General features: G+C 37.6%; 1 protein-coding gene across 1 annotated transcript in view; it reads left to right on the top strand.

The window, feature by feature from the left end:
* The window catches only part of LOC139130555 (teneurin-3-like), a 121396-nt gene that overhangs the window by 49785 nt on the left and 44481 nt on the right, over positions 1-27130 (top strand). The window contains 5 exon segments of the mRNA XM_070696303.1: positions 16459-16779; positions 18227-18396; positions 19971-20079; positions 22454-22627; positions 24742-25144. Of these exon segments, the coding sequence (XP_070552404.1) occupies positions 16512-16779; positions 18227-18396; positions 19971-20079; positions 22454-22627; positions 24742-25144 (1124 nt within the window). The 5' untranslated portion in view covers positions 16459-16511.

The raw sequence follows: 27130 nt of genomic DNA, 5'->3' as shown, positions 1-27130 counted from the left end.
TCCAACTCCAGCGAGATATATGGTTCCAGCGAGATATATGGTTTGAAATGGTGAATCTTTCAATAAATGGAGTATAGAGAAGTATCCAGAGTTTTGTCTTTACTCTTGAAGTTTTCTCAAACCTCTGATCAAATTTGGGATTCTATTTCACCTTTGATCCACGGGGGCAACTTCAATCAAACTTCTTGAAAGCTAGTTTTCCCCCCAAAATGATAGCATCTTCAACCGTTTCTTCCCCACAAAGTAAGTAATTGATATTAAAGTAGGCCATTTTAGTCTGAGTCACTTGAGACAGGAAAGTTATTAAATTCATGCCGCTGATTTGACTCACGACTTAATCTCTGACTGCGTGGAAAAATTGATTTCAAAGTTGCATGACATTTGACAAAGTACGCACACAGTATCTGCCATGATGTAAACATCTGTTGGGTCGGGCTAATGAAAAATTAGCATTAACTGATGATGATGATGGTGGCCCATTATCCTGTGGTCAGACAGTGTTATTTGCTGATTTACGGAACAACTTGATAGAGCACATTGATTGATTGAGTCGAGATTGAATGCCAATGTACAGTAATTGCTGATGGATAGCAAAAACTAAGTTATCCAGTGGATCAGGATACTTAAAGAGTATTCATCATATAAATAGCTATCAATGTGATATGCATGTGTTTACGTATATAGGCTTGCTGTCTCTACATTTCTGTAACTTTGTCACGGAGAGAGATTTATCTTGAGATTTGCTTGATTCAAAAACCTTTTTGAAATGAGATTTCACTGGTTATTTCAACAAGATATTCTGACAGGTTTTAGTTGCCAAAGTGATTTCCTAGTTATTTTCTCGCTGCAATTTGCAGTGGTCAATTGGGATTCCTTTAGTCAAAGTACAATCCGTGTTGATTACAAAAACTCACTCCACAGGAAATGAGAATCTTCTATCCTTCCAAGAAAATACGCACAAATTTGAGTCAAAATCATTGATTTGTAGCACTCCTCCTCTTTTAATAAAATTTTTTCTGTACTCTTGTAAATTGACATCGTTTGGAGTTGACTATAAAACGTTAATCTTGAGCAAAGAAAGGACGCGGAGGAATCCATATCTCCATTTGACAATAAAACCCTGATTGTCAACAGTTGTGTTTGAGCCAGAGAACCATTGCAAAATCAGTTTCTAAAAAGAACTCTTGTTTTTCAAGCAGGAAGAGTTGATGTGCAAACAAAAAATATGTTAAGGAGTGCAGAAGTATTTTATTGACGTAAAAATCTGAATAACTGCCGACTACTTTCTCTTTGCCAAGATTTGTTCTATAAACAGTAAGTTGAAGTTGTGCTATGTTTTATCTTCACTCACTGTTTTGTCAATACCATATATCTATTTTTGCGTCGTTCAGGAAAATAACTTCAGATCACTGGCTAAAGTTGATTCTAAGAAATAGGAAGTGCTTGCATTGTATATCAACTGTGTACTTTTAATATTCATAACTTCAGGCAAGTATTTCATTGGGAAAAAAATTCCATGATTTACTGTACCTTCCAATTGTCATGAGGTTTAGTTGTAAATCATGGAAAGCACAGATCACAGTTTTGTCTGACTTTTATCATGCATTTTGGGTTATTTAAAAAGAGAAAATCAAACAGGCTTCAAAACAATGGCACAGTAGTAAATATGATGCATACTTAACAGTATGCAACTATTTTGATAGCTATGGCCTACCTACAGTATGGCCTACCTACAGTTTGGCCTACTGCTGTATGGCCTACCTACAGTATGGCCTACCACTGTGTATGGCCTACCTACAGTATGGCCTACCTACAGTATGGCCTACCTACAGTATGGCCTACTGCTGTATGGCCTACCTACAGTATGGCCTACCTACAGTATGGCCTACCTACAGTATGGCCTACTGCTGTATGGCCTACCTACAGTATGGCCTACCTACAGTATGGCCTACTGCTGTATGGCCTACCTACAGTATGGCCTACCTACAGTTTGGCCTACTGCTTGTGCATATGACAAGTATGATTTTAGTGTAGATCTTTTACCTAAAAGCTATAATGTCCATAACATACGGTTTTCTCAGGAAACTTTATATGATGTTTCTTCTTTCATATTTCATTCAATAAAGTTACCATGACAGTAAAAGAAAGGAAGATTACTACATGTTATAATTTTTATGTCTGAAGATAGAAAGTACTGTACTCTATGCCATAAATTGTATTGAAGGAATTCACTCACAGGGATCCAAGATGATGCTAACAGCTCTGTAAAACTGTTAGTGTTTCCAGCACAAATGAGATAAATTGTTTTTACCAGCAATTATCTTAGTATCTGATTAACTTTGTTGCTTCTTTCTGAATGAAACGCCAAATCTTCAGAAACTATTTACATCATATCAGCCATTGAAGTCAGGGCAAAAACACATTTTCTGGAAAAAAAAATAATTTAGTATACATATTGGTCAATGGTTCTGAGTGGTTTATGAAGTAAGTTTGCATTTCTGTGTGATGAAAAAATGAATATTGTTCATAACAAGATCCCTTCGTAAGTGGGTTTGTTGCCATATTCAAACTTGACCCCAAAATTACCAACAGCGGTGATATTTGCATTCTTTTGTTATTATAATATCCTTAAATTACCAGTTCGTCTCTTGTGATGCTTTTTAGGAGTACTTGGAGTGACAAAACACAAAGTACAATGGAACACATCACAAGACGAGACATAAAAGATGACAGAACACATTGCAATCTGTGTTTAAGCTTTGAAATGACACCTGTAATGTCGGCATGTTAAGTATCTTTGTGTGTCAGGATTTGTTCCGCGTCATGTCTTGACACTGTTCTATGCAGCAGTTGACACTTTTGGTGTCAAATCTCTGAGTCACCGATGAGCCAGCCTTAGAGAAATCGTAAAACCTAGTCAGAAACATAGTTTTTTTAAGATGAATCTGCAGCCATGGCTTCAAAAATCAGCAAATTTATGCTCTTACACATCTGTACAAAGCATGTTTACTTGCTTCGTATAAACCTGGTTCATTGCCGGCCTTTACATTGTCTGATGTTTGTCTGTGTGTAATTTCTTTACACCAGTCATGGCATTCACGATATCATTACAAGCTGTAGCAGGTGGCATTCAGGCATATTGGAATGTTATTAACTATAATTGAGGCAGGGAATGATTTCAGGTGAAAATGGTTCCTTAATGGCGGTTATTATGTATATCAAGATGCCCAGTCTCTTAGCAATAATCATAACTTAGCGCTCTCCTGGATGCATCGTGGTCTTATCAGATGTTCACGTTTCCGTAGATACAACTGAAGATGAATTCCTACACTGTTTTCCCCTTCACTTAGAGTGGGACGTGGGCCAAAAACGAGACAAGAGATGTACGTGGATCTTTGAAAAGGGAAGTTTAAAAAGTGCAGTGAACAGCATCAATAAGATGTAGGAATGCTCTAGCTGTACTGTTCGTGTCTCAACTGAAAGATACTCGCATGTGCAAATCTTTTGCACCCAGTAATGATTTAAAGGGCCAGTGGCTATAACTTTTGTAGTTTTGATGATTTATTCACTATTTTTGCTCTGTATAAATCGCCAGATCTTGATCTACTCCTCCAAGCATGTTGAAAAACCCACTACTTCCCTTGTCAAAACAGCATCTTTTGTGACAATGTAAAATGCACTGTTATTTTTTGCATTTGAATTCTAGTCCGGACCAGAATTCACTTGTCAACAATAACAATGGAATCTACACATGTACAGGCTGAGTTGACAAGTTTAAGACTGTGCATCTTAACAGCAATGGAGAGTAGAACAAGAAACTGTAGTTGACATTAAAAACAAAAAAAGTGGGAAAAAATCGTCAAAAGTTACAGCTAGTGGCCCCTTATTACAGCAACAGACAATATAAATAGCATTTGGTGTGATTGATAAGCTGGCCTTTGCAAAGAAATACCTCAGTACAGACTAATAATAAACAGTCCATCAACACTGGGCAAAAACAAAATATCCCATGTACAGATGGAATGGTAACTGCTAAAGACGAAAACCAGAAACATTGAAAGTGGCTGCAGAAAACACTTGTCAGAGACAGTGAGCACTCTGAAAAGTAAGAAGTGTTGATTAGTAGTGTGATGAATTGTCAGGTCATGAGGTTATGCAAACACAACATATTGAAAAAATAAATGTGATAGAAGTATAAAATGAAGCTGTCTGGCTGCATTTTTGGAAGCCATGAGATTTTACGTGCCGGCGCTTTTATCACAGGAATGTGTTTGTCATTGCTTAGGAAAGCGTTGAGCTTGATTTTCAAAGTTGCAGTTTCAAGTATTGCAACTGATGTAATACCCAACAGATGTTGGCATTTTTACAATGATTGCTTGATTTGTTACGTAAAACTTTGCTGTATAATCTTTCAACATTTCAAAACACTAGAAACTTCAAAGTTGGATGAGTCTTTCCTTTACGTTCAAATAATTCAATAGCGGACAGTTGCCCTGAGCAGTAACCATTGAATCTTAATCCCTGACTTGCAAGACTATTACTAACAAGCCTAAGGCCAGCATTTCTTGCTGAGGAGATTTATTTTTGCACACGTTCCTCTGCTCTTCTGAGACAGGGCATCTTTTGCCGATCAACGACTCCAGTTAAACATTCTCTGTCGGCTATCTTACTTGTGAAATTCTTATCATTAATTATTCATCCATCCATGTCTCCAGAGATGAATAGTATACTCCCTAACATTGCAAACCTTTATTAATAAGATAGGTTTTGTCTTTGCCAAGCTGAAAGACATATAAGTTATTTAGTTTTGAGGCAATCACTAGTACTACTTCTCTTTCTGCTGTGTTGGTTTGTACTCGGTGATAAGTAAGTTCATAGTGTGTTGCAGCCAGGATCAAGCCCAGCTGAATGACAAAGGCTGTTGAAATTTACACACTATAATACACTGTTTGTTCTGATTATGGTTTTATAACAACCTTGTAAGTCTAGTCCCTTTCTACAATCCCAGCCAGAACGGAACATTTTAAAACTGTCAGAACCCTTTGGATCAAAGGGCCTTAAAACGTACAGTCAAAGTCAATACCGGTGTGACTATACGGATTTCCTGATCACACCCAATGGCAATACTGAGAGCCTTTTATCACCTTGCTAAATTTACTACAGCTACCTCTGGGAGTGTTCCCAGTAGACCTTGAAGTTCACATTTGTGTCAATCTCATCGTCATTTGGTATACCATCCTGACTAAATAATACAACTGCAGTAACTTGCCATTAGAACTCAGCTAGTCAATGAAACAGCTTTAAAGGCATGTTTTTCCATCCCTGGAAAGGAGATTTTTTCATTGAAACTGAAGTTTACATGTATAATAATATTCTCTTACAAGTAAATTCTAATCAATACATATTGTATTTTCCCTCCCTCAGTGTTCATATCAATGCACTGGTACAATGGAATTTTGATATTAGAATACTGTCAAATATAGCTTTACTATTATAGATGTACCACCCCCTGTCAATTAGTCGCAACTACGGTTGTACTAAGTACATTGTGTGTTTGAGCTAGACTCTCCACAGTCGCTGTGCCTTGTTTTGTGCGCGCCCACGATGGGCCTGCATTCAAAGACTACGCTGTGCAGCTGTGAGCACGCGCTGCCAGACACAGCGACTGTCCGTTTTTGCAAGGGTATGAATATTCATAAGGGTAGTGACCTCAAAAGAAAGACCTATCTAACTGGGCGGAGAGAATATATACTAGTAGACCTATATACGTGGTATGTTTTTATTTTTCATTTTTCATTTTATTTGGCTATGCTACCTGTCATTTTTGTTTTGATTAACGGATGTGTGGAGTTCTATAAAGTACCCGGATCAGGCAGAAATCCGACCGGTCGCTTGCAAGAACGTCCAGACCCTGGGATTCGCGTCGCGTCTCTGAAGGGCGCGCGTGTTCCAACAGGGAGAACGCGAATCGCAGGGTCTCTGCCAGACTAAGTTTGGGTGTGTTACCCCCTGTGTGAACCTAGTATTAGAATGCTAGGTTTCACTGTACAGTCAACCCATGTAGTGGTATATCATCATTGTCAACACTATTTGGTGTTTTAGACTACAACAACTTTACATGAAAGAACATTTGTAACACTTTGTGTGACATGGTGCAAGCCAATCATTTCACTTGATACAAAATTCCACCATCTGTGTAGCTTGAGTAAAACTGCAAGTTTTCAAAATTAGTTTTCTCCTCACACACAGAATTTAAGCCTCGGGATGCATCATCTATCTGATCATGGTTTTGACATGAAATCTCCATGATGGCCCTTATTGCCAGGGTTATCATGGCATTGAGTATCCCCTATGGTATATTTTTGTGTATGGTACAGTATACTCAAAGTATATATACTGTACCAAGCATGTCTGTCTTTACAACTAATACAAGGCACCGCAACCAACATCACTGGTTGTGCTGCAGTTTGGGCACATTCAGATCCAATGATCAACAAAAGCGTAAACCAGGTCTGTGAAAAGCCACTCGTTGCCAAGGAGTTCAGGCCACTAAAACTCAAATTGTCTCTTCTATGATGTGTACCCGCATTTATGCTCTATCAGAAAGTTATGTGCAAATTTAATAGATATCATTGATGACATATAACTAAATTCATCTCATCAATGATCTCTGTTAATTTGCAAATATAGAATGCAAAGCACAAAATCCTTCCGTTCCCAAAGTCTTTAAAAATAGTCCTATCTAAAACCAAGTAGATTTTATTCCCTTTATATCTGAGCTACACAAAGTGCACTGTGCTAAGAATATAATGCAGTCTAAATCACCCAGAATGAGATCTTTCCAGAGTGAGCCATCAATAATTCACTGACATTTAGTACAACATGTTATTCATATTTCAAACCAGATATCCAGCCAAAAAAGAAAAAAAAAAATTTAGAATGACTCATGAAATTTATTTTCAACCCAATACGGTTTTGTACACTTTTTAAGTCTTGGTAAAAGAGCAGCCGGAGAATGAGTGGGTCAGCGGTTCCGATGAACTCGCCACTCAATGCCGCTTACTTTTAGAAATTAGTGCCATCATTAGCAGGCAGATGTCAAGACCTGTGATGGGAATGACTGTGGTGTAGTGCACTGAAAAACAGCTATTGCACCTGTGAAAGTCAATTTATACACCAACGCAAGGAGGAGACAGCTCCAATCTGAATTATCTTTTTACCATCAGCCAAACCCTCCTCTCATACTTCTGGAGGTGAAGGCCTTTCCTCTCAAATCTGACTCATTCCAGTGATTCTTTTGAAAAAGTCATTCTGCAACTTATCAGGGAGAAAATAATATTATCAAAAAATAAAATTGTTTCATAATTTAAAGAGAGAATAAACTCTGAATTGTTTCAACTGAGAAGTCTGCCTTCCATAAAATCTGAGATGGCTGAACACTGATGCATGGGAGTCTCCTTGGCAACAGTAAACGTCACAATGTGTCATGTATTTTACTGTTTGATAATTGCTTCATATGCTATGAGAGATGCACTTTGAAAGCAACAGCAAGGTATTGTGGGAAAGGTGGCCTGGGCACATGACACATTTCAAAATCATCATGAGTAACAGATATTGAAACTGGCAAAGTTAGTGATCTTTGGTGAATTCCTAATACTGTAGCTTCTGCCCTGTCAATATACTATGTTATATGTTCAGAGTAGCTTTCTGTGCTTGCTGCTGTTGTAATTGTGTATGTATGTATGTATGTATGCGTGTCATAGTACAGTTGTTTTAGCAAACTGAATGTACCTTGAAATTATGAGATAACTATTAATGGATACTAGGTTAGATTCTTTACTGCCAATATGTGATGGTATGTATGATTCAAAGCTAAGTCGTAGGTTTAAAAGTGTATACAAACATATGCATATGTGACTTGTTATGGTAGCGCTAGAAGTATTGTAAGGTCAAATGAGAAATAGTTTACTTCATGTGATAAAACTTCTCTGTTTGGGTGTAAATAATACTGCTATGCCTTCACAGAGGACAGCTTTGTGTGTATTTGTTTTTAAGCGGCCTTTGAGATTTGTCAGCACAAGGTCTTCGGTGTCCATTTCAATTTAATGACTGCAAATACTGAAAATTATTTGAGATCGGGTATCAGATTTCTAAGTCTTTAAGCACGGGTTACCGTTCTTAATCCCCTGACGGTGCGGCCAGAGACTGTACCACCATTGTATCCACTCCTAATCCTCAAGGCTGAACTTGTTATCACCCTGTGATTCCGTTACCATGGAGATTGCAAAATTTGTCAGACTGTAACAAACTTTTCGTTGTTTTCTTTAAGTAAGCGTTTTGTCATGTCATGTTAAGGTACAGTACCAATACTGTGTATGTTTGTTCGGTTCATGAAAATAAGGCTGCAATTTCATAACAAGGGGTTCGTTAATCAGCCCTCTGAAAAATGAGTAGCACTATGTGGACTTTAAGCTGTGCTAGACAGAATTCAAATACTATCCGATAAATTTGTTTTAAAGGCCTGTGAGCTGCAACTCTGTGAAATTTGTCTAACCTCAAGATACCTCCAATTTCCTCAGATATTCATTCCAATCTGAAAAATGAACAATATAGTCATTAACTATGCCTCAACAATGTTGAATTGTGGCAGAATAGGCAAGAAATTGAACAGATTTTGTTCATCTTAAATTTCCCGCCATTTTCAAAATCTTGCCATGTTATGTGAAAAACAATTTTTTATCAAAGTGGAGTGAATCCCTTTCCTGTCCTTTCAGTGGGTTGCACCATGTTGTATTTGTTAAGATTCAAAGTGTAAATGCACCGTATACGTTGTTTATCATGTAGTTGTGGAGACAGCCATATTTGGGTGCGGCACCTGTTTATTATTTGCCTTACTGTAACCTCCCCATGCAGTCCCACTCAGCGGATAATTATACTTGAGTAAACATCTCTGAGTAAGATCATGTCGATGAACTAATTTTAATCAACATCTAAGATCAGGAAAATAATGCCTTAGTTTTTCAGCACATGTGCCTTTAAGAAAATATTAGTAAGTATTTAGAAAAAGTCGTAATTAGACTACTTGTGAGTTGGCAGCAGTACTTTCAAACTGCTATGACTGGTAGCAAACCCTCTTGGCATGCTCACTGTGGTATATACACAGGAAATCAAAAGCTAAACATTCCATGCAAAGTGATATTACTATTTAAATGTATAAATTACAAGATATGTGGTAGGTTTCTGTGTTCACATCAGTGAAATGGTTTCTTTAAAGTCTGTTTATATTGTTGCTTTGACCTGATTTCTATTTTTCTATACAATAATAATATAGCATATGTCCATGTTTTTTTTACTTTTCAAAGTTTCTCTACCTCTACCCTATAACCTTGGTGAAAATTTGTGTGAGCACAAAGTTATTATAAATCTGTTTCCCATTTATAATCATTGCAGCAGCAAGTTGGAATAATCAACTTTGTTCCAACCTATCATTGCCATCTGTTGAACCCTCCACAACTGTACACAATGATACTGTGCCTGGGATGAACCACTATAGTAACCCTTTCACCACCATGGTTTGGTCCAAACCCATTGTTATCAATGGTGAGTGCGGAGCTGTTTACAGGGAATTGGGGATGAGCAGGTATTTAAGTGATGGTCAGAATGAAGACATGCAAACTTTTTTCAGTGATCCTGTAGTCAATGTACGTTTTTCTGGAGTTGGCAGAGAATTTCACACACTTTTTAGTTTCCATTATTATGATGAATATTTATTACGGCAAGAACAGTAAAGCTGCAAAAACTATTCTTAAAAACAAATATGGAGGTTTTTCACTTAGGTGTACAGGTACAATATTTGATAGTTGAATCCATATGCGGTAAGTGTACACGTCAATAACAACTGCGAATATTACTAGACCAAACAGTGGCAAGTTGAAATGCTTGACAATGCTATATAAGGTTAGAAGCTGTCATACACTAGTAATTATCATTCATCGTATGATTTGCCATAGAGAAATGTCTACAATTTACACTATTCAACCAAAATATGGGGCAAATCAAGAGTATTTTTAATTAAAATGCTATCAAGCTTGAGGATATAATGTTTAAGAAATGATTGAAAAGGCAGTGAAATATGAAAACATGATCTGTGGTATTAGGTTTCCACGAAGTACAAGTCATGTTGAAAACTAGTCTCAGTAATTGGAGAATTTTTGTAATGAAGGGCCCACAGGGTAACGGCATTTTCATTTTGTTCATATACATTTCATAGATGTGCTGTATGTAACAGCAAGCTCTGTATCATGATGTGTGTGTTGGCACTTTATTGTTTCATAGATATTGGTGCAACATAAATATCACACAGTTTTGATATATCGTAAGTCACCCTTAGGGACTTACTGATCAAATAATGATACCAAATATCAAAAATATATATGCTGATCGAAATCATTTTTTCAGTTTCTATAATTGAAGATTATTCATAGTTTTATGGATGAATCAGAGATCATGATAAGATGACTTCCTTCAGTAGTTCGTGAACATGCAAGTATGAATGATTTGAGAACTTAAGTGACGTTTTCTGCTAGTCTTGTAAATGCCTATGGGAAGCCAAGTAAAATTGCTTTTCAATTGCAGCTAACATTAATTTGCCTGAAGGCCTTGCGAAACTCTCTTATGGTAGATATAAAGTATGTATGTTTTCTGAATGACATTAACAAGATTTCAAATTTTTTCCCTGTGGTTCAGTATTTATGAGAAAAAAACCAGGTATTCATACAATAATGCAATAACAAGATGTCAATGGTAAAATTATTGTTAGCTTCCTTTAGTAGCAGTTTCAGCAGTGAAAAATGTTAAAGTGAAAAATATTCCTTTTCAGTGCACTTGGACTAAAAAAAGGAATTTTACTGATATTTATAGTTTTCCATCCTTTCATTTTACTGGCATTGCCAAGTAATATGAATGCCAGCTTCATAACCATGGTGGTCCCAGTGGTACTGCCTTGCATGACACTCTTTAACTTTCTTTGGTATTTGCTATCGTTAGTATTCACTTCATTTAACAACAAAATGAAAAGAAACCTCATGGCAGTCTGTTTATATCTATTTTGCATGCGATATGTCAGCAGCATTCAGCCGTCATGTACTCATGCCGTGCTGAAAGTTAGGCATTGATGTGGATGCAGGGAGTGAAAGAGAAGTTTGTAAGTGAGTTGGAGCTCTCTCTGCTGTTTCCACAAACTTTCACTGTCAACATAGCCAACTGTATTGTTTTTAATGTGCTGGAAAGTTGGTTTGTTGTATCATGTGTACAGTGTGTTACCGTGGAGTTGCTTTTCCTTGTATTAAGGATAGGAAAGAGTCGTGTTGCTAATGGAAACCAAGTTGACATCAGCAATTTTTTTTTAAATTGAATATTTGTAGTATTCTACTTTTAAAATTGTGATTTTTAAGATGCATAAAAATTTATATTGTTTAGGAACTGTCGCATCTGTAGTTGTAATACGCCATACAGTAAGATACAACAGTAATCGTATTTAGCATTCAGCAGAAAGATCGGTTTTTATTCACATTGGTAGTCACATAATAGATGAAACAGGAAATCTGAGAAAATTAATTTAAAAGAATTGACAAGACAGGAACTGAAATCAAAGATATTATTTGTTACTCTGCAGATTGGAAAGTAGAGCCACACCGATTTGAAATGCATTGCCTAGTGATTGTATGAGAGCCACTGTTTATCTTAAATTATATTATTCCTTGTAAAAAATTCTACATTTCAAATGAGTATATTTCATGTATTGACTTCTTTTCAGCGCAGTCTGTGAAATGGGATTGGAAGCAGCGCTATCTTCACTACCTTGTGGCGGTAGTTTTTGCTTACATCTTACCGTGCGAGAGGCTTCCTAACCTGTATTCAGGTTCACTGTTGCTAGGTAACAGGCGGTGTCGGTTTTTCCCTTTATTGACAAATCCAATCAGCTCAGCGGGCACACCAACCATGAGTCTCAGATAAGAAATGAAAAAAAAAGAAAACGCTTTTAAAAATGTATGTTCCAGTCATGAACGATCACGACGCAAGATGTCGGCATTTTTAGTTGGGTTTCTGAAACGGAGAGAATTTACACCGTCGTCTCTGCTGCCTGTCATAAGTAAAAGGTAAAGTCGGCATACTATGAAAATTGAAATTGTAGCCTAGGGACAGACCAATTGCAGCCTGGTGAATCCTGCGGCTAGGATATGGTGTTAGAAGTCCATTGTACTATACCTGGCAGACGCGGGCAACAAATCAATATCGGGACAGCCGTCTTTTTCCCTGTCATCTTCTGTGTTTGTTCAGTGTAATGGAATTTCATATTCAATAAATAACACAACAACGGGATATTAGGGAAAACTGAATGACCGTCCGTGCCGGCTTTATTGAGATCACAACAGTGGCAATTTGGGTTACTTAATTAATGATTTATTAGCTAATGTATCCATTTGTCACAGAAAATCAAAAAATCCTGAAATGCAGCCTTTATTGGAATCAATTACCTTTGATGCACTGTTAAGATTACAGCATGGAAATGCATTTAATTAAAGATACATTTGTGTGCATTGGCTATTTGTTTGCCTGTAATGGACAGCTAATTGATGTGCTGTACTATCAATAAAGCCAATAATATATCTGTTACTTTTACTGCTTCTTCAATTGTTCCGAAGCATTCCGCCAGCCCCCGCAGGGTTTGAGTCTCTCCCCTTAATTCCCCCCATTCATCTGTCATGTTCCCATCTGCGGTGAACTCTTTGTGCCCACCCGTTAATGTGACACTGTAATGGGACCGGAGTTTTCCTATCTGCCATAGGATATGAAACCAGATGCATTGCATCCTGTGCGTGCCATAGGATATGAAATATTGTATTGTCAGTGTGTAGTATGATGCCACCTCAGCAAGGAGGACATATATCATCTCTGTGTAAATAAATCACAGTACTTAAACCAGGTACACAAAGTTTTATTTTGCAAAGTTTACGGTATTCAGATTCCATAGGACGCTCACATTTTCAGCACAGATGATTTCCAAATATCCTGTACTCCTATTTGTGTTTTGATTTGTTCCATGTGCATTTTGAAAAATGCAAGCAAACAGGTCGAAACAGAAAGAGTGTATTCCAAGATGTCTGCGTTCAGCCAAATGTGTTTCTCTTGTCAGCGAGACCATTTCAACAGACAAATATTAACACCAAATCAGACATAAGCAGTAATTTCAAATTTGCATGAAACAAAATTTTTTTGTAAAAATGATTTCAGCTACTATAATTGATATAGTAGCCCATATACTATCACTTATTAAAATGTGTTCAGTACTGTAGTTCTAACAATTGTACACTTGTTATAACTTTAGCCAGAAATATTGCCTATTTTCATTATCGCTGACCATTACGGTAATACACTCCTTAAAAACAGAGAGTTCTAAATTTGTACTTAAACTTCAACAAGGAAACTTTCAATCATTTTCCTTCATAATAAAGATTGAAAATCAAGGGACATGGCGAAAAGTTGGGTTTAGAGAAAATTGACTGATATTTGAAAATCTAAATGGTTGCCTTTACCCTGTGTTATTCCTATGGGGAAAATGGCTGCCTTTACCCTGTGTTATTCCTATGGGGAAAAGTAAAACTTATAAAGCAAGTCAGTATAAAGTTCATCACTCCACAGGCATCAAAATGAGACAATGCGTGCAAAAGTCAGCAAAGAATTGTAATATTTGGAAGTAGAATATCTGTCCCCAAATTGAAGATGCATTCTACCGTAAGATATATTGACATTTTATAATATAGGGTTATTCACAAAATACGGCCCTGTATGGATGAGGGCTCAGTGAGTGACGTATTGGACGAGCCGAAGGCGAGTCCAATACGTCACTCACTGAGCCCTCGTCCATACAGGGCCGTATTTTGTGTATAACCCTATTATTATACACCTCCCTCCATTAATCATCCGTATAAAGTAATTCTATGGTAAATTTTGAGGGATGCGGCACGCGCGATATGAGTGGAACGCGTGCGATTGTTGAAATAAAATTGCTACAGACCCCTGAAAATTTGCATATTACACCTAAAAATAGAACGTCCCAGTCTCACACACGGTACAGCGGTAGGTGTGTCGCACATCTCCCGTATTCGGGACTCCGCGTACCATACAAAATACGGAAAGTTATTGGACAGTCAAACTCCCATAGGTTACAGCAGTAGGTGTATAATAATATGTGGGTATTCTGCTTTGATCTTGGCTTTGTTTTGTTTCTTCTGTTAAAGTAATTCAAGTGCAAAATACAAAATTACTTTAAATTACTTTCTACTTTGAGTAGTTTATGATATTGTTTACAACACTCTGCTATATAATGCTGAATGTATATATATATATATATATATATATATATATATATATATATATATATATATATATATATATATATATATATATATATATATATATATATATATATATATATAATGCTGAATGTATGTTTATATATATAACCGTACTCTCTGTGCCCAAGTTCAGAGATTGCCATAAAGCCATTATGGTGATAACCGGGAGGGCACATTGTATACATTTTGTATATATATATATATATATATATATATATATATATATATATATATATATATATATATATATATATATATATATATAATATACACACACACACACACACACACACACACACACACACACACCAGAAATGCATCAACCTTGCTTTAAATCCAATTAATCAGTTATGAATAATAGTGCTACATTCTCCCAATTGCTATTGAACATGCCGTCACAAGCAGGGAATAACTGTCTCTTATACAGAACCATGGTAATATACCGTAATTTTTGCCTAGAGGCACAATCTTACAAAGAGACCATAATATATTTATTAAGCGCCTGTCAGGGGCAATTTTTTGTGCCATCAGTATTTTTTTTATCAGTTTAAAAATGTCATAAAAATTGTCTGATACTCAGTACCTTTTTGTAACAATTAGGATTATAGATCACCAATTACATGGTGAATTTTGTTTTATTGCCGTATTTATGATCAGTACACAGTAACTGTACTGTAAGTATACATGTAGCAAGTAGAAGGCATGTATTCTACATGTAGTTCACTATGATGTTTTTCCATCTTTGTATGATGGTATAGAGATGGAGGTGTCTGATTCATACTTTCTTTCAGCTGAGGAATGAAGATACAAAAGGCTTAGTTAAATTACTGTAGTTTTAATATTTTAATGTTAATGTTGAAAATGGTTGTCTTGTCAGCAGCAACCGGTAGTGCAGTTGTTGTATTCATGTCCATCTTAAAATCAGTCACTGCAAAAATGAAGTCATAGACAATGGTTAGTCTGATAAAATCATGATTGATGTGTTCATGCGAAGTGTGTGTATCTCGAAGGATTTGCATGGTTCATCAGCGTATATTGGTATCTGTTTCAGAATAGGGGTGCACAAGTCTGCATTTCAAAATGTCTGTGTGCGTGTCTCTTAGGATTCTCATTGCATGTATTTGGCGGTGTTTGTGTGAATAAATAACCAGGATGTATGTTGATGGATGGATGTGTATAAAAATCCTGTTAAGATTTTTGAATGCAAATGTTGCAGATATGATAGATACTGAAAGAGAGATACACACATGCTGAATTTAAAAAAGGATTCCTTTCCTTCCACAAGTTTGAGACTTTACCCGCAGGCAAAAACGCAGTTGCTCCCCCACTATATTATTTATCATATTAGCAACGGAAAACTAAAAAATTATCTTGTCTTTTTGTGTTTGCAAGTCATTGAAGAACTCTGGTTGATAAAACCATCTCATTTCCGCAGAGGAAAATTAGCGGGATAAGATTGCAAAATGAAGTTTCATGCAAGCAGTATGGTTTCTTTTATGTGATGCATATTGGTCATGAAAAGAACACTCAATCTCTTCATTGACTCCGTAACTGCACATATATTGTGGAGTGAATAAAAAAGCCTTAAATACCATGGCACTGAAAGATTTCTCTCTGGTTCTTTTTTTGTCTCCTCGGTTGCCAAGGTGTTGGCTGTGGTCGTCTGATGCACGTAATAAACAGCCCAACAATGAATAAGGACTTCCAGGGTTTAAATTTTTAAAGTCGGTATTATTAGCTTGGTCATGAATTTTTCAGTGAACTTTCCTGAGCACAGCAAATGCATGGGGATTTTAAGCATTTGGCGCAATGTATGTTGGTCTGACTGACAGACTGAATCTGTGAGTAGGAAGAGGTAGAGTTTTCATCAAGGAAATTAGCAAGTTGTAATGTTTTCCTCTTGTGAGCCAGCTGTCTTGTGTGATTAAGTTTCTGAAAAACTGAGAACTGCCAATTTTCTTCTAGGCTATAATGCAGAATGATTTAATACATCTTTTTTTGAATTTTGAAATGAAAAAAAAAATTTTGTTTTTGTTTTCAGATTTTTTTGTACAGAAAGTAGGCTAGATGAACTTGAACTTGGTTCTATGAAGTATGGATTCCAAGGAAAAGGGAAAGAGCAAGTCATCTGCACTCCGAACACGTCGTGAACGTCAAGCCCGAGCACGATGCAGCAACTCATCAGCAGATGAAGATCAAGGAGATAGCCAGCTACATGCGCCGGGCTCTAACACGGCACCTGTATCCAAGCAGCCAGGGTCGTCCTACAGTTCCGATGAGACGCTGAAAGCGTACGAGCATGAAGTGACGAGTGCCCTGCACAACGTTAGAATTCCGCAAGACGACGATAATTACGCCACTGGTGAGTAGTTTTAGTCTAAAGCTCATCTGAGTTTTCTCTGTTTTTGATTATCAGTTTAATCATGTGTGCCAAAGTCATTTTCACCTAATGGTCACCCGTAGCACACACAACACCCATATACACATATTATTCATAAACTTGGATTTAATCGTACAGTAATTACTTCAAAATCAACACTGCTAATTGCCCAATTTGTTTGTCTTCTTCAATTCTCATCATGAATCAGGATTCCCAAAACAATTTCATCAAGGTCTTTTTTCTTGCTGGACATCCCCTGGAGTTATTAATACCGGTACTATCTGTTCCGGCAAAGCTACTGAAGGGAAAATAGGGAAAGTTATTCACATTCTGTCCTCATGCTCACCACTTTGCATTCACTTTCAGATCGTTTATTCATGTACCTGTTTAACTAATCGAAATGTCAGCCGTCTATTGAGGTTTTGTTGTGAATGCCGTCTTGGGCAGGCTTCTTTTTCCCCAGTGGAGTGTTTCAGGTGGCAAAACTGTTATCCATACTATTCAATACTGTCAGGATTCTAAATATCACCAACTTGAAGGTTCCAGTGCCACTTTGAGTGCATCAGACAGAATTGATCAAAAATTTCTGAATCCTAAATTTTCATTACGCTGTAGAAATTTAGGTGATTCTTTCTATCATCAAGGGCTTTCTTTCTTACTATATACCAAAAGTTTACAAAATATTTCACAACTGGAGAAATTTAGACTCTATTAATGCCAGGAAAAATATTCACTGAATTCTGTGGCCTGATAAGGTGATACCACATTGCTGATTTTGTCTTCTGCTTGGAATGGAGCTGCAGCCCAAAATGTCAGGAGGCATTTGTTGGATCCCAGTGTCAACTTCATGATGAATTGTTACCATGGTAAATACTTTATGACATGACTCCGTGACAGTGATGCATAGCGGCATTTCTATACCAGCTTGTCATTTGATAATGGATCAGTTTGCAATTTCTAGTTACTGATCCTATATCAGGTGCCGTGAACAAGTTATCAATTTGATGTTTTGCATGTTTTTATTTTTAGTTTATTTGTATTCATGCGTCTTTCGACAGCTTTGCTCTGCAATTCCCAATGATCCAACTAAGCAGTGCTTGTTCTTGTCCAGTTTTTTGCATTGTCTGTGCTGGCTGTTACATTTTTGCATGAAATGTTATCGTGTTGTACATTGTGGCAAGTTCAGCCAATGGGAGGAGACATTTACAAAATGACATAATGGTTAAGATAAGTCATTCTTTTGACATTTTAATCGCCACGTTTGAGGTTGCAATCAGTGTGTGTGTGTGTTCAGATGTTCATTGGTGTAGTGTACATGTATGTATCCAGTGCACCTGTGCTTTATACCAACCCTGCATTCCAAGCAAGCACGCAGTCATTGGTGTTCTTCCCCCACCGGAACTTTCCGGACGCTTTATTTCTCACATAGCAACGGATTGCACATTGACAGATGTTTCGCCGGCGGAGGACACCGATTGCTATGGTTACCACGAAAACAGAGGCAGCTTTCTCAGCAACGCGTCCGAAGGAGATGTGGAGAGTGAAGGAGAGGGAATAAGCTCTGAGCAGTTACTTCAAGTAGTTGATAATTATCTCAAGGTAAAGGCTCATTTCTTGTGAGTTCTTGGTGTCTGTCTTCAGCTTGGCTCCTTACACAAATGGTGCGACATGACAGAAACCACAAAATGAGTAACCCTACTCTCTAAAAGTGTTCTGCTGTCATGGATAAGTGTTTGCTTGTACGTGTTCAATTGCATGGAGATAAGCATTAGACCCGTTCTGTTCAGCTTCGGCGGAATCAATTGGCGCTTTTCACTCTTTTCTGTTCCGCCGAGTTCTCACGGATGAAGCTCACTTTCTCAGCGACAGTGTGAAATTCAAAGTGTGCTTCGGAGTGTATTCATGAACTATCGATTTTCTTCTTCAGTCTTGATCACCTTTGTACTGAATAACGAGCAACTGCAGCCTGTGAAAGAAATCCACAGCAGCATAACAGTCAACTTGCCCAATGGTTTCTGTATTTCCCTGTTTCATTAGTTTTGGATTTTTTGGAACAATTGTTGCTTGCAAAAAAATGCACTGTATTTTTGACTTTGTAGGCCAAAAATTTGTGTATATTAAAACAGAGTAATATTTTCATTACTTACTTATCTGTTAACATTTTTCAGGGCAGAGCATATTATTATTATTGTTCAGGGTGTGGATTAAGGTTTTGATCTCAGGAAATCCATCGGGAATCAGTGAAATTCAAATAATACAGTCTGTGAGCCCTGCACTATGTGAGTTGTATAGAGTCAATGCTCACTAGAAAGTACAAAGTCATTTTACCTGGCCTGAAATTACAGGCTGTCCCATAAAATTTTTATTATTATGGCTTGTCTTCTTAAAAGTCAACTTTAAGTAGTGCAGTTGAGAAAATAATGTCTTATTTGAATCAAATGTAGCCAGAATAAGAAAAAGACTCGCTTGTCCCATGTTCATGAATTTTTTTGACTACCTGACATTGTTATAGACTTCCTTTCTTTTTTCGCATACTCATCAAATTGTGTCTTATTCTTTGAAGTTTATAGAAAACTTGACGTGCCTGTAAAATTTAATGATGAGACCTGAGGTCACATATAAAAGAATATAAAAGACAAAGGGAACAATTTAATAATAGAGAACTTACAATAAAAAATACAATGAAGCCACAAAGTAGCAAAATTCTGTTGTGAAATGAGAGATGATATATTTTTAGAGGGTTTTCAACTACTTTTGCTTTTCCAGTGCAAAGAATATCCATTTTGTGAGTAGCGCCATTCCTCCCATGAGTATATTTGACCCCAATGCACTCTGGCTTGCACATTTCAATAACTTCAGGATAACAAAGAGTGTAGAGCGCAAGATATTTGAACAGCTAGCATTTGTGAAACATTTCTCAGTGCATTATAACATATGCCAGGCAAATAAAACTACAAACTTGGAAGCTGGTGTCTTTGATTAAAGATACTGAATTGATTAAGACTTGACGTAATATCTTCATAGCTTGCAGAAAATCAACCCAGCTTAGACCAAAACCAGCTGAATATTGATATTTTTAGCACTGTTAGTGTAAGCTCTGTGCCACATAATTTCCTAGCCAGTCACTATCTTCAAATTAGCTCTCACACGGGGTGTAACGTTTTTTTTTCCAGAACAAACCTTGGGACACTCACTCTACAAGCTCAGTGCACAGTACCAGTAGTAGGAGTAGCTTAACTCTGACAGAGACGGAGCAAGAAGGGAGTGATCATCTAGAAACAGGTAATGCCATTGTGATTTTGTTATCAGAGACTCCAAGATACAGTGACTTATCTGATTTCAATGACAGCATTAACGTGCAGAACTACGTTTTGGCTGCTGGGCTTGAGAGGATTAACTTGGAAAAAAAAGCATTGTCGGGAGGTACTTTGAATTATTTAAGTAAACAAGCATAAACCAGTTAACCCCTCTCACTGGCAGACTTAGGTCTTTCCCATGTGAATAGTGTTGTTCGACCCAGTTTAATAAGTGGGGAATGGTTATATGAGCCAGGAGCAATATGAATGCTCTTTGAAATGAAATTTCTCAATCCCAATGTACAACAGATAGCAGTGCACGTAACGCGGCTGCAGACGCATTTCTGAAACCTTTGGTCAGGTGAATCTGACAGAAAAGTATTTCTGTTATTTTTTGCCAACACAAGAAAGGGTCTACACCAAATTCAAGGAAGCAGTGAAAAAAAAGAGTCAAGGGAAATGTGTCGTTTTGAAACATTTTAGAGTACAAAAGGGAAACAAATAACGCCATTGTAAAAGGTGGCAATGCCACCAGTCTTAGACCAGATTAGACCAGTCTTAGACCAGAAAATCATGTTTCTGTTGTTCTGTAAAGTCACTAAAAAGTTCATCAAAGATGCAATGGCTGAAATGAAAAAAATTGAAAACCTCAATTTAAAATCAAAGTTTTTCTGTTGTGAATATTTTCCAGGAAATTCTCTTGTAAACAGAATTCTGTTGCATTTAAAATAGCTGATTTCAATTCTGCACACACATAAAACCAATTCAGCCATGTAAAGTTTTAATGTCAGTGGGATTGTAGATAGAATATTTTGACCTTAGAAGTACAGAGAAAAAAAACAAGAAAATGTAATGTATTTCAAGGGCATTCTTCCTTCAGTGGAGATCACATTAGATTTTGAACATCAGCCTGCTCAGTTCTTGAAAATATTGACATCTTTTAAAGAGAGAAAGTGGCTTTACTATTTATGTCAAGTTGCATAGTTTAAGAAGTTACTTTTCAAGTTCACTATCCTAAAACATGCTGAAATATTAGTTAAGAAAACATAACTTCAACCGCGGTTGTCAACAGATATCAATAAAGAACAAAATGAAATATCAGATCTGGCATCTAATATAAACGCATCACAGTGAAATATTGATTGCTGTCAGAAAACAAACCAGCATGTTGTAACACTGAGGTAATAATTAAAATCTGTCATAAACATTCACACAACTGGAACTCATGGTTGATTTTGAAAAAAAGATAAATTTATTTTATTTTCTTATATAAAAAAACGTAAAACTTCCTTTTTCTATTGATTATACATATTGGTAGTGTCAAGACATAGAGCGAAAAATTTGGCAAAACTGATTCATACTGGGCCCACAACACAAATCTAAGGAAGATCTATTTTCTCCACAAAGCTATTGGAGAGGGCCCCCCCAAATAATTCCATCGGGCCCGGTATTTCCAGTTGAGTAAAATATCTAATTTGAATGGCACCATGACCAAGACACTTTTACTTGAGAAAAATTTGAGCCGTTACTCTTGTTTAACGTTTGATTCATTCATTGTTTGGGAAGGTGGTCAAATCTGAAGATGGCCCCGATTGAGAACCGATTCCGTGATGAAAGACTCTATGACTTAATTCTCCTCTATCAAGCCTTTCACTATCTTCTGGCAAATACCATAGACGGATTACTTTGTCAGCAACTGAAGGGGAATGCAATATTTCTTAGGCCTTTCTTTAGTCGCAAGATTATTACTTTGAATTCTTATCTCATGTAAGATAGATTACGCTGTATCTTGAAGTCAATTCTCATACCTTAGAATCTAGTGAGTTATAACCACATTTAGAGTGCCACATTGGTCGCCACTAAAAAAAAATTCATTCCATCCCATTAAATCCTGTCATACAATATCCCATAATACCATCCATATCCCATAATTTCCCACCGTAATGTCATACATTAGAGTTAAAATTCATCGTGCTTCAGTGAGTACCCATGAATGAATAGATCACTTGGAGTCTTAGCGGCGTACATGGATTTTCACTTACCATGTTTGGCTGTGTTTAACTCCTCACAGTGCTGGGTTGATTTGGACTATGTTTACAGGTCTTGTCATGCCAAGTACGTACATTGTATCATAGTAAATCACATCCCTGTCTAAAAAAGAAACTAAAATGTAAAGAAAACAATACTTTGGTCACTTGTCACCGCAAATGCTTGATAAATATAGGAAATATCATGTGACGTTGTAGATTCAAAGCATGCATGGTTTTTGCGTCCTGCGTAGCTGCTAATTTCGCATGCCTCTGAAGTGAGATGTTTGTTGGTGATGTGTTTTCACATGCCAGTGCATTTATGATTTGCAGTGTTTGACTTGATTTGCATGGCAGGGCCCAGTTTAAATGGTAGCGAGAGGCGACTGTTACCCAAGGGTACAGGCTCTGCCATTTGTCGCATCTCACAAATAGAAGACGATTTCGAGCCCAACTTTTTAGTGCAAACAACTTCTGGGAATTTCTATGTGCCAAGCTCCACATCAGGTAAGCTGCTAGCGGCTGTAGTGATCGCCAATCACCTCGCCATCCTATTTCTTCCCCGTTTTGCTCTTTTATTTTTCCTCCATTTAATTTCTGAAATTAATCATGATCTTGTGGCGACTTCTGGACTAGTGTTTTGTCAATGAAGCGAGCATTTCCTTTGGGATGCGCTCAAAGAGCTGTGCTGGGGGGACTTAAACAATGATTTCAGGAAAAATGGAGCCAGGGAGGATGACACAGTGTAAAGAATATCGGGAAGTAAAAATAGAACTTGCCATCAAGGTGTCTGCGTGTACCTCGACATGAAATCATCACTTGGCATATATCAAGCAATTATCTTCAACTCTATACTTGCTGACGCTGCCATAAATACAAATTTCAGGTTTCATTAATGTTGCATGAGAAGACAAATTAATAAGACCTCAACTGCAAATTCAGTTTCTTGTGATGGATTAACGACCCAGATGACCGTTCAGCGTCACCTTCTGTGATAATGCTTCTGAAGGTATCTCTGTCGCTTCTGCATAATTTCATCTTTGATATCAACGATAAGATGTCCTGTGCTTCCCGTGGGAAACTGTTGTTTTGAAATCAAAATTGGATAGTGCAGTTTAAAAGTTAGAAAATAATTTTGTCCCAGATCTGGCAAGCCCAGAATTAAAATATTAATTTGGTTCAATTTGACAGTCAAGCAGTTTATTGCTTGTGAAAAGACAAAATAACAATGTATGACACTTCAGTACAGTCTACTGACCAGAAGATTACAGCAAAGAGGCTGTTGCCATGGCAACCAACAGATTGAATCTGATGGACGCAGTTGATTAAGGCCATCGTGCACATTTTTATTTCTGTGCAGGTCAAAAAAAAGAAACAGTTGCCGCGTGATTACTTCAGTTCTCCCAAATCCCTGCTTTGTTTCCAATTCTCGATTAAATCCCATGGAAGGCTTGTACAGATGAACTCACGGTGACGTGTAAAGGCATGTATACAGACTCACAAAATGTTACGGTCAACAAAAATGTGATGGGTGTGCTTTATCACAAGCGATTTTGGACATAACAGCTCTGTCCCCGAGGTGACCTTAAGGGTTTTTCACCTGAGGACAGAACGGATACTAATGAAGTTATGGAATGTCCATTGTTAGTTATCAGCGTAAGGCAACGGATTTCTCAATGATATCCCCGGATAAAGGGAGTCAGGCAGGATTTACCCAGTCAATCGATATATTGTATGTAATGTAATCCACGCAAGCTATGGCTGAGACATGAGTAAATGATGGCCGTAATGTCAGCAAAGATCAATACTTGCAAAAAAAAATTATATTGGCAGTCGAACAAATAGCTGAGGTGAAGTCGATTTTTCTCCTCGTAAAAACAATAAAAGTCGTGCAAGCAATAATGATGATATGTCGGGGCAACAATGAAAGAAAAATATTGGAGTTTGATTTGATATGTGTGTGGTGTATATCTTGTAATAAAAATTAATGGCATGGAGCTGATATGCAGTGCACAGTCTCTCCATTTGTCTTGGCGAGCTCTACACAGCTGTGATTTCCTTAAAGTCAGTTGCTGGAGTTACCCGGCTATGTTAGTCCTTACAGTGTTATTTACTATTCAAAGCGATTCATGCACAACTAATGCTGCCGATAGTACCGGGCTCTGTCACCGACACTGCCACGCTTTTCTGAAAGGATTGTCGCTGAGTCAGCTCATGTCTGCCGCCTCTGGTGATTGAGGTTTCATTTCTGAAAAGAGGGAAAAAAATCAAATACCTTTTGCTTTGAGCGGAACCCCCCCTAAACTGTTTTATTGTCAAACCTGGCCACTATTCATAAAGTTGAGAAAGGGCATTTATGTGGGTTTGAAGACATGAATATTTTATTGTGTGGCGGCCAAAGTTGGTAATCTGTGGCATTTAAATCGAAGATTACAGTTACCAGGATATTAAATTTTTTTGTAATGTGTGTATTGTGTCAAAGTAGTGGTGGACATGCCTGGTAATCACCATTCATAGCGATCAGGGAATGCTGTTTACACAGGAGGTTGAAAGCAGAAAATGCATGTCAGAAATGTGAAACTGAAAAGGCCTTATATGTGTGTGTGTGTTTTTTTCTTCAGCTCCGACGGTTAATCAGGGTGTATTTTCCAACAACACTGGTACACTACCTAGTACAAGTAAGACGGTTTGCTCACCCATAACAACAGCAGGGACAATCATATCAAACACATTGCCTACAAATTCAAGTCGGTCATCAGGCGCCACTAGTTCACTGCCTCGATTCGACCCACCCCCTCCTCCACTGCCAGAGAGGAACCCCTCTCTGTACAACACATCTGTTATCACAGAAGTGGTGTCAACACCGCCGATAATACCACCTCCTGCACCCGTGCTCGGAGATCCCATCCAGTCGAGAGCTGCCACCCCTCCAAGTACAATGGTACTTCCCCAAAGTGAAGCAAGGCCGTACCAAAGTATTCAGTCCTTGCAGGGAACTCACACCAGCATGCAGAGAGAAGACAGGTAAGACGCAATCCGAAATCAAAATATCTATCACGCTTTTCGAGGGAAATTATTTCATTTCTGAGAGGTAATTGTAAGGAAAGGCTCTGAAATTGGAGATTTTCATGCATTTTTGTGTCTTCTTGAGGGCGTTACAGTGTTCGCATTCACCTGAACATGGGGTCAGTTGTCAGTTCAGTTACAAGAGCAGATGGAGAAAATTTGTTTATGGATTTATGATGCGGTGAATCGAGTGATGCAATTTTCAAAGCCAGTGAGAAGGGTCCTGTGGTGTGTATTGAGAGAATATGGCAGACGTATGATAAATAGGAGTCAGGTTAATTATGGCTCAGCCGTCTCAGTCTCCGATGGACTGTATCAAATTTACTTGACTACTTATTACTTTAATAAATGAAAGCCCTGCCATCAAAACAGACAGTTTTGACGCTTATAGCTATGAGATTTACAAAAAAATATTAGATAAAATTAATCAAGTGTACTTGGTTATCTGTGTATTAGACTGTAATTTCATCTGTCTGTCGGATGGTGTCGTCATACAACTGCCAAATCAGAAAATGAAATGGTGAAATGGGATGTAATAATGATGTGGCAACTGTCGTTTTTTGTACTGCTGTGGACGCTAGAACTTCCAAGTCATGTTGTCATCTTCTGCTAAACCTCTGTCTCCTCTGAGATTTCACCGAGTGTGTTGTGTGTTTGAAGACACAGTGGATGCTTGATAACCTGAAAGTCACCTCTAATGTAATGAACTGTATCAGGGCCTACTAGGAATTCTACACTGAAAGAAGTAATTTTCAGAAAATGACTAAATTTAATTTGACACAAGGTGAACCCTTCCACAGTCTCAGTGCTGGTAAATACAGAAAAACTATGCCATGTTTTTATTGTAGATGTATTTTGGCGTGGACAATGGACATTTTTGGAGCTTTTATAACCACAGTTTTCTGCTACACTGAATCTTTACATGTTTGTATCAAAAACAGTCCTGTATTAAGTGGCCTTAGTTTACATGTATATGGGATGTGAAGCAACACTGCATTGACCACTGCCAAACCCATTTCAAGTATAACATGGCTTTAGTGAAGAGTCTTATTAAGTTGTTTTCAATGGTTCAAGTGTCCTTTGCTCTTCCCGTAGAATAGAATACCTTGTGGAATATCGAACATTGGAAGTTTGCATTCCGGTAGATGCCACTGGAGTGAGACAAGCTTCACAACTGACATTGTTTTCACGTCAGTCTTGGCTGTCTGTCAACCGGGATCTATTGATGCGTGTTTACATATATAGTGCCTGTGTGTGATTTGATGTCATCGGGCAAGTGTTTTGGGTGAAGTCAGAACGTCGCTTGGCTCTATGACATGGATGAGTCTTAATCCATTAATAGTTCGGACTTTAATGCAGGCCGCCATTCATAACTGTCATGGCATGTGCCGTGCTCACATTAGCCACTCGTCAAAGTCATACACTAATTTCTGGCTTTTAGAGAAAATTACACAACGCTGTCTCTTTAGCCAAATGTGCCCCTTTTCATTCTTAATGGGGATTTTTGCAAGTATCTCTCGCGCTCGTTCATTATCCTGTTTGATTTTATGGCTGTTTAAAATTGTGAAAAGTGTGCCTTTTGATTATCAATGTGCATAAATGTCGCCCGTGTCAGGTGTCTCTGCTTTCACTTTGTGTGCTCAGATGATCGTTTGCATTTCTAATTCGTCAATTAGAATCATACATCCGACTGCCGCTATTGCAAATTTGTCAGCTCTGTCTGGTAGCTGCAAAGTTACAGAGTAAAGGAGGGTATTACAATGTCTCAGGCGCCAATTAACCCAAGGCAGACACACCACATTACATTTGACGAAGGTTTTGCCGACAATGTGCCCATACATCAAAAGTTTCTTTCATAAATGTGCAAGAAAATATAGACGTGTATTTGATTCACTGGAAAGGAATGTCTGCTTGCACTTCAACCAGTACAAATTCCGTAAGAGA

Source organism: Ptychodera flava, chromosome 4 (assembly GCF_041260155.1).
Source record: "Ptychodera flava strain L36383 chromosome 4, AS_Pfla_20210202, whole genome shotgun sequence".
Classification (NCBI taxonomy): domain Eukaryota; kingdom Metazoa; phylum Hemichordata; class Enteropneusta; family Ptychoderidae; genus Ptychodera; species Ptychodera flava.
This window is presented reverse-complemented; position numbering and strand designations above follow the sequence as displayed.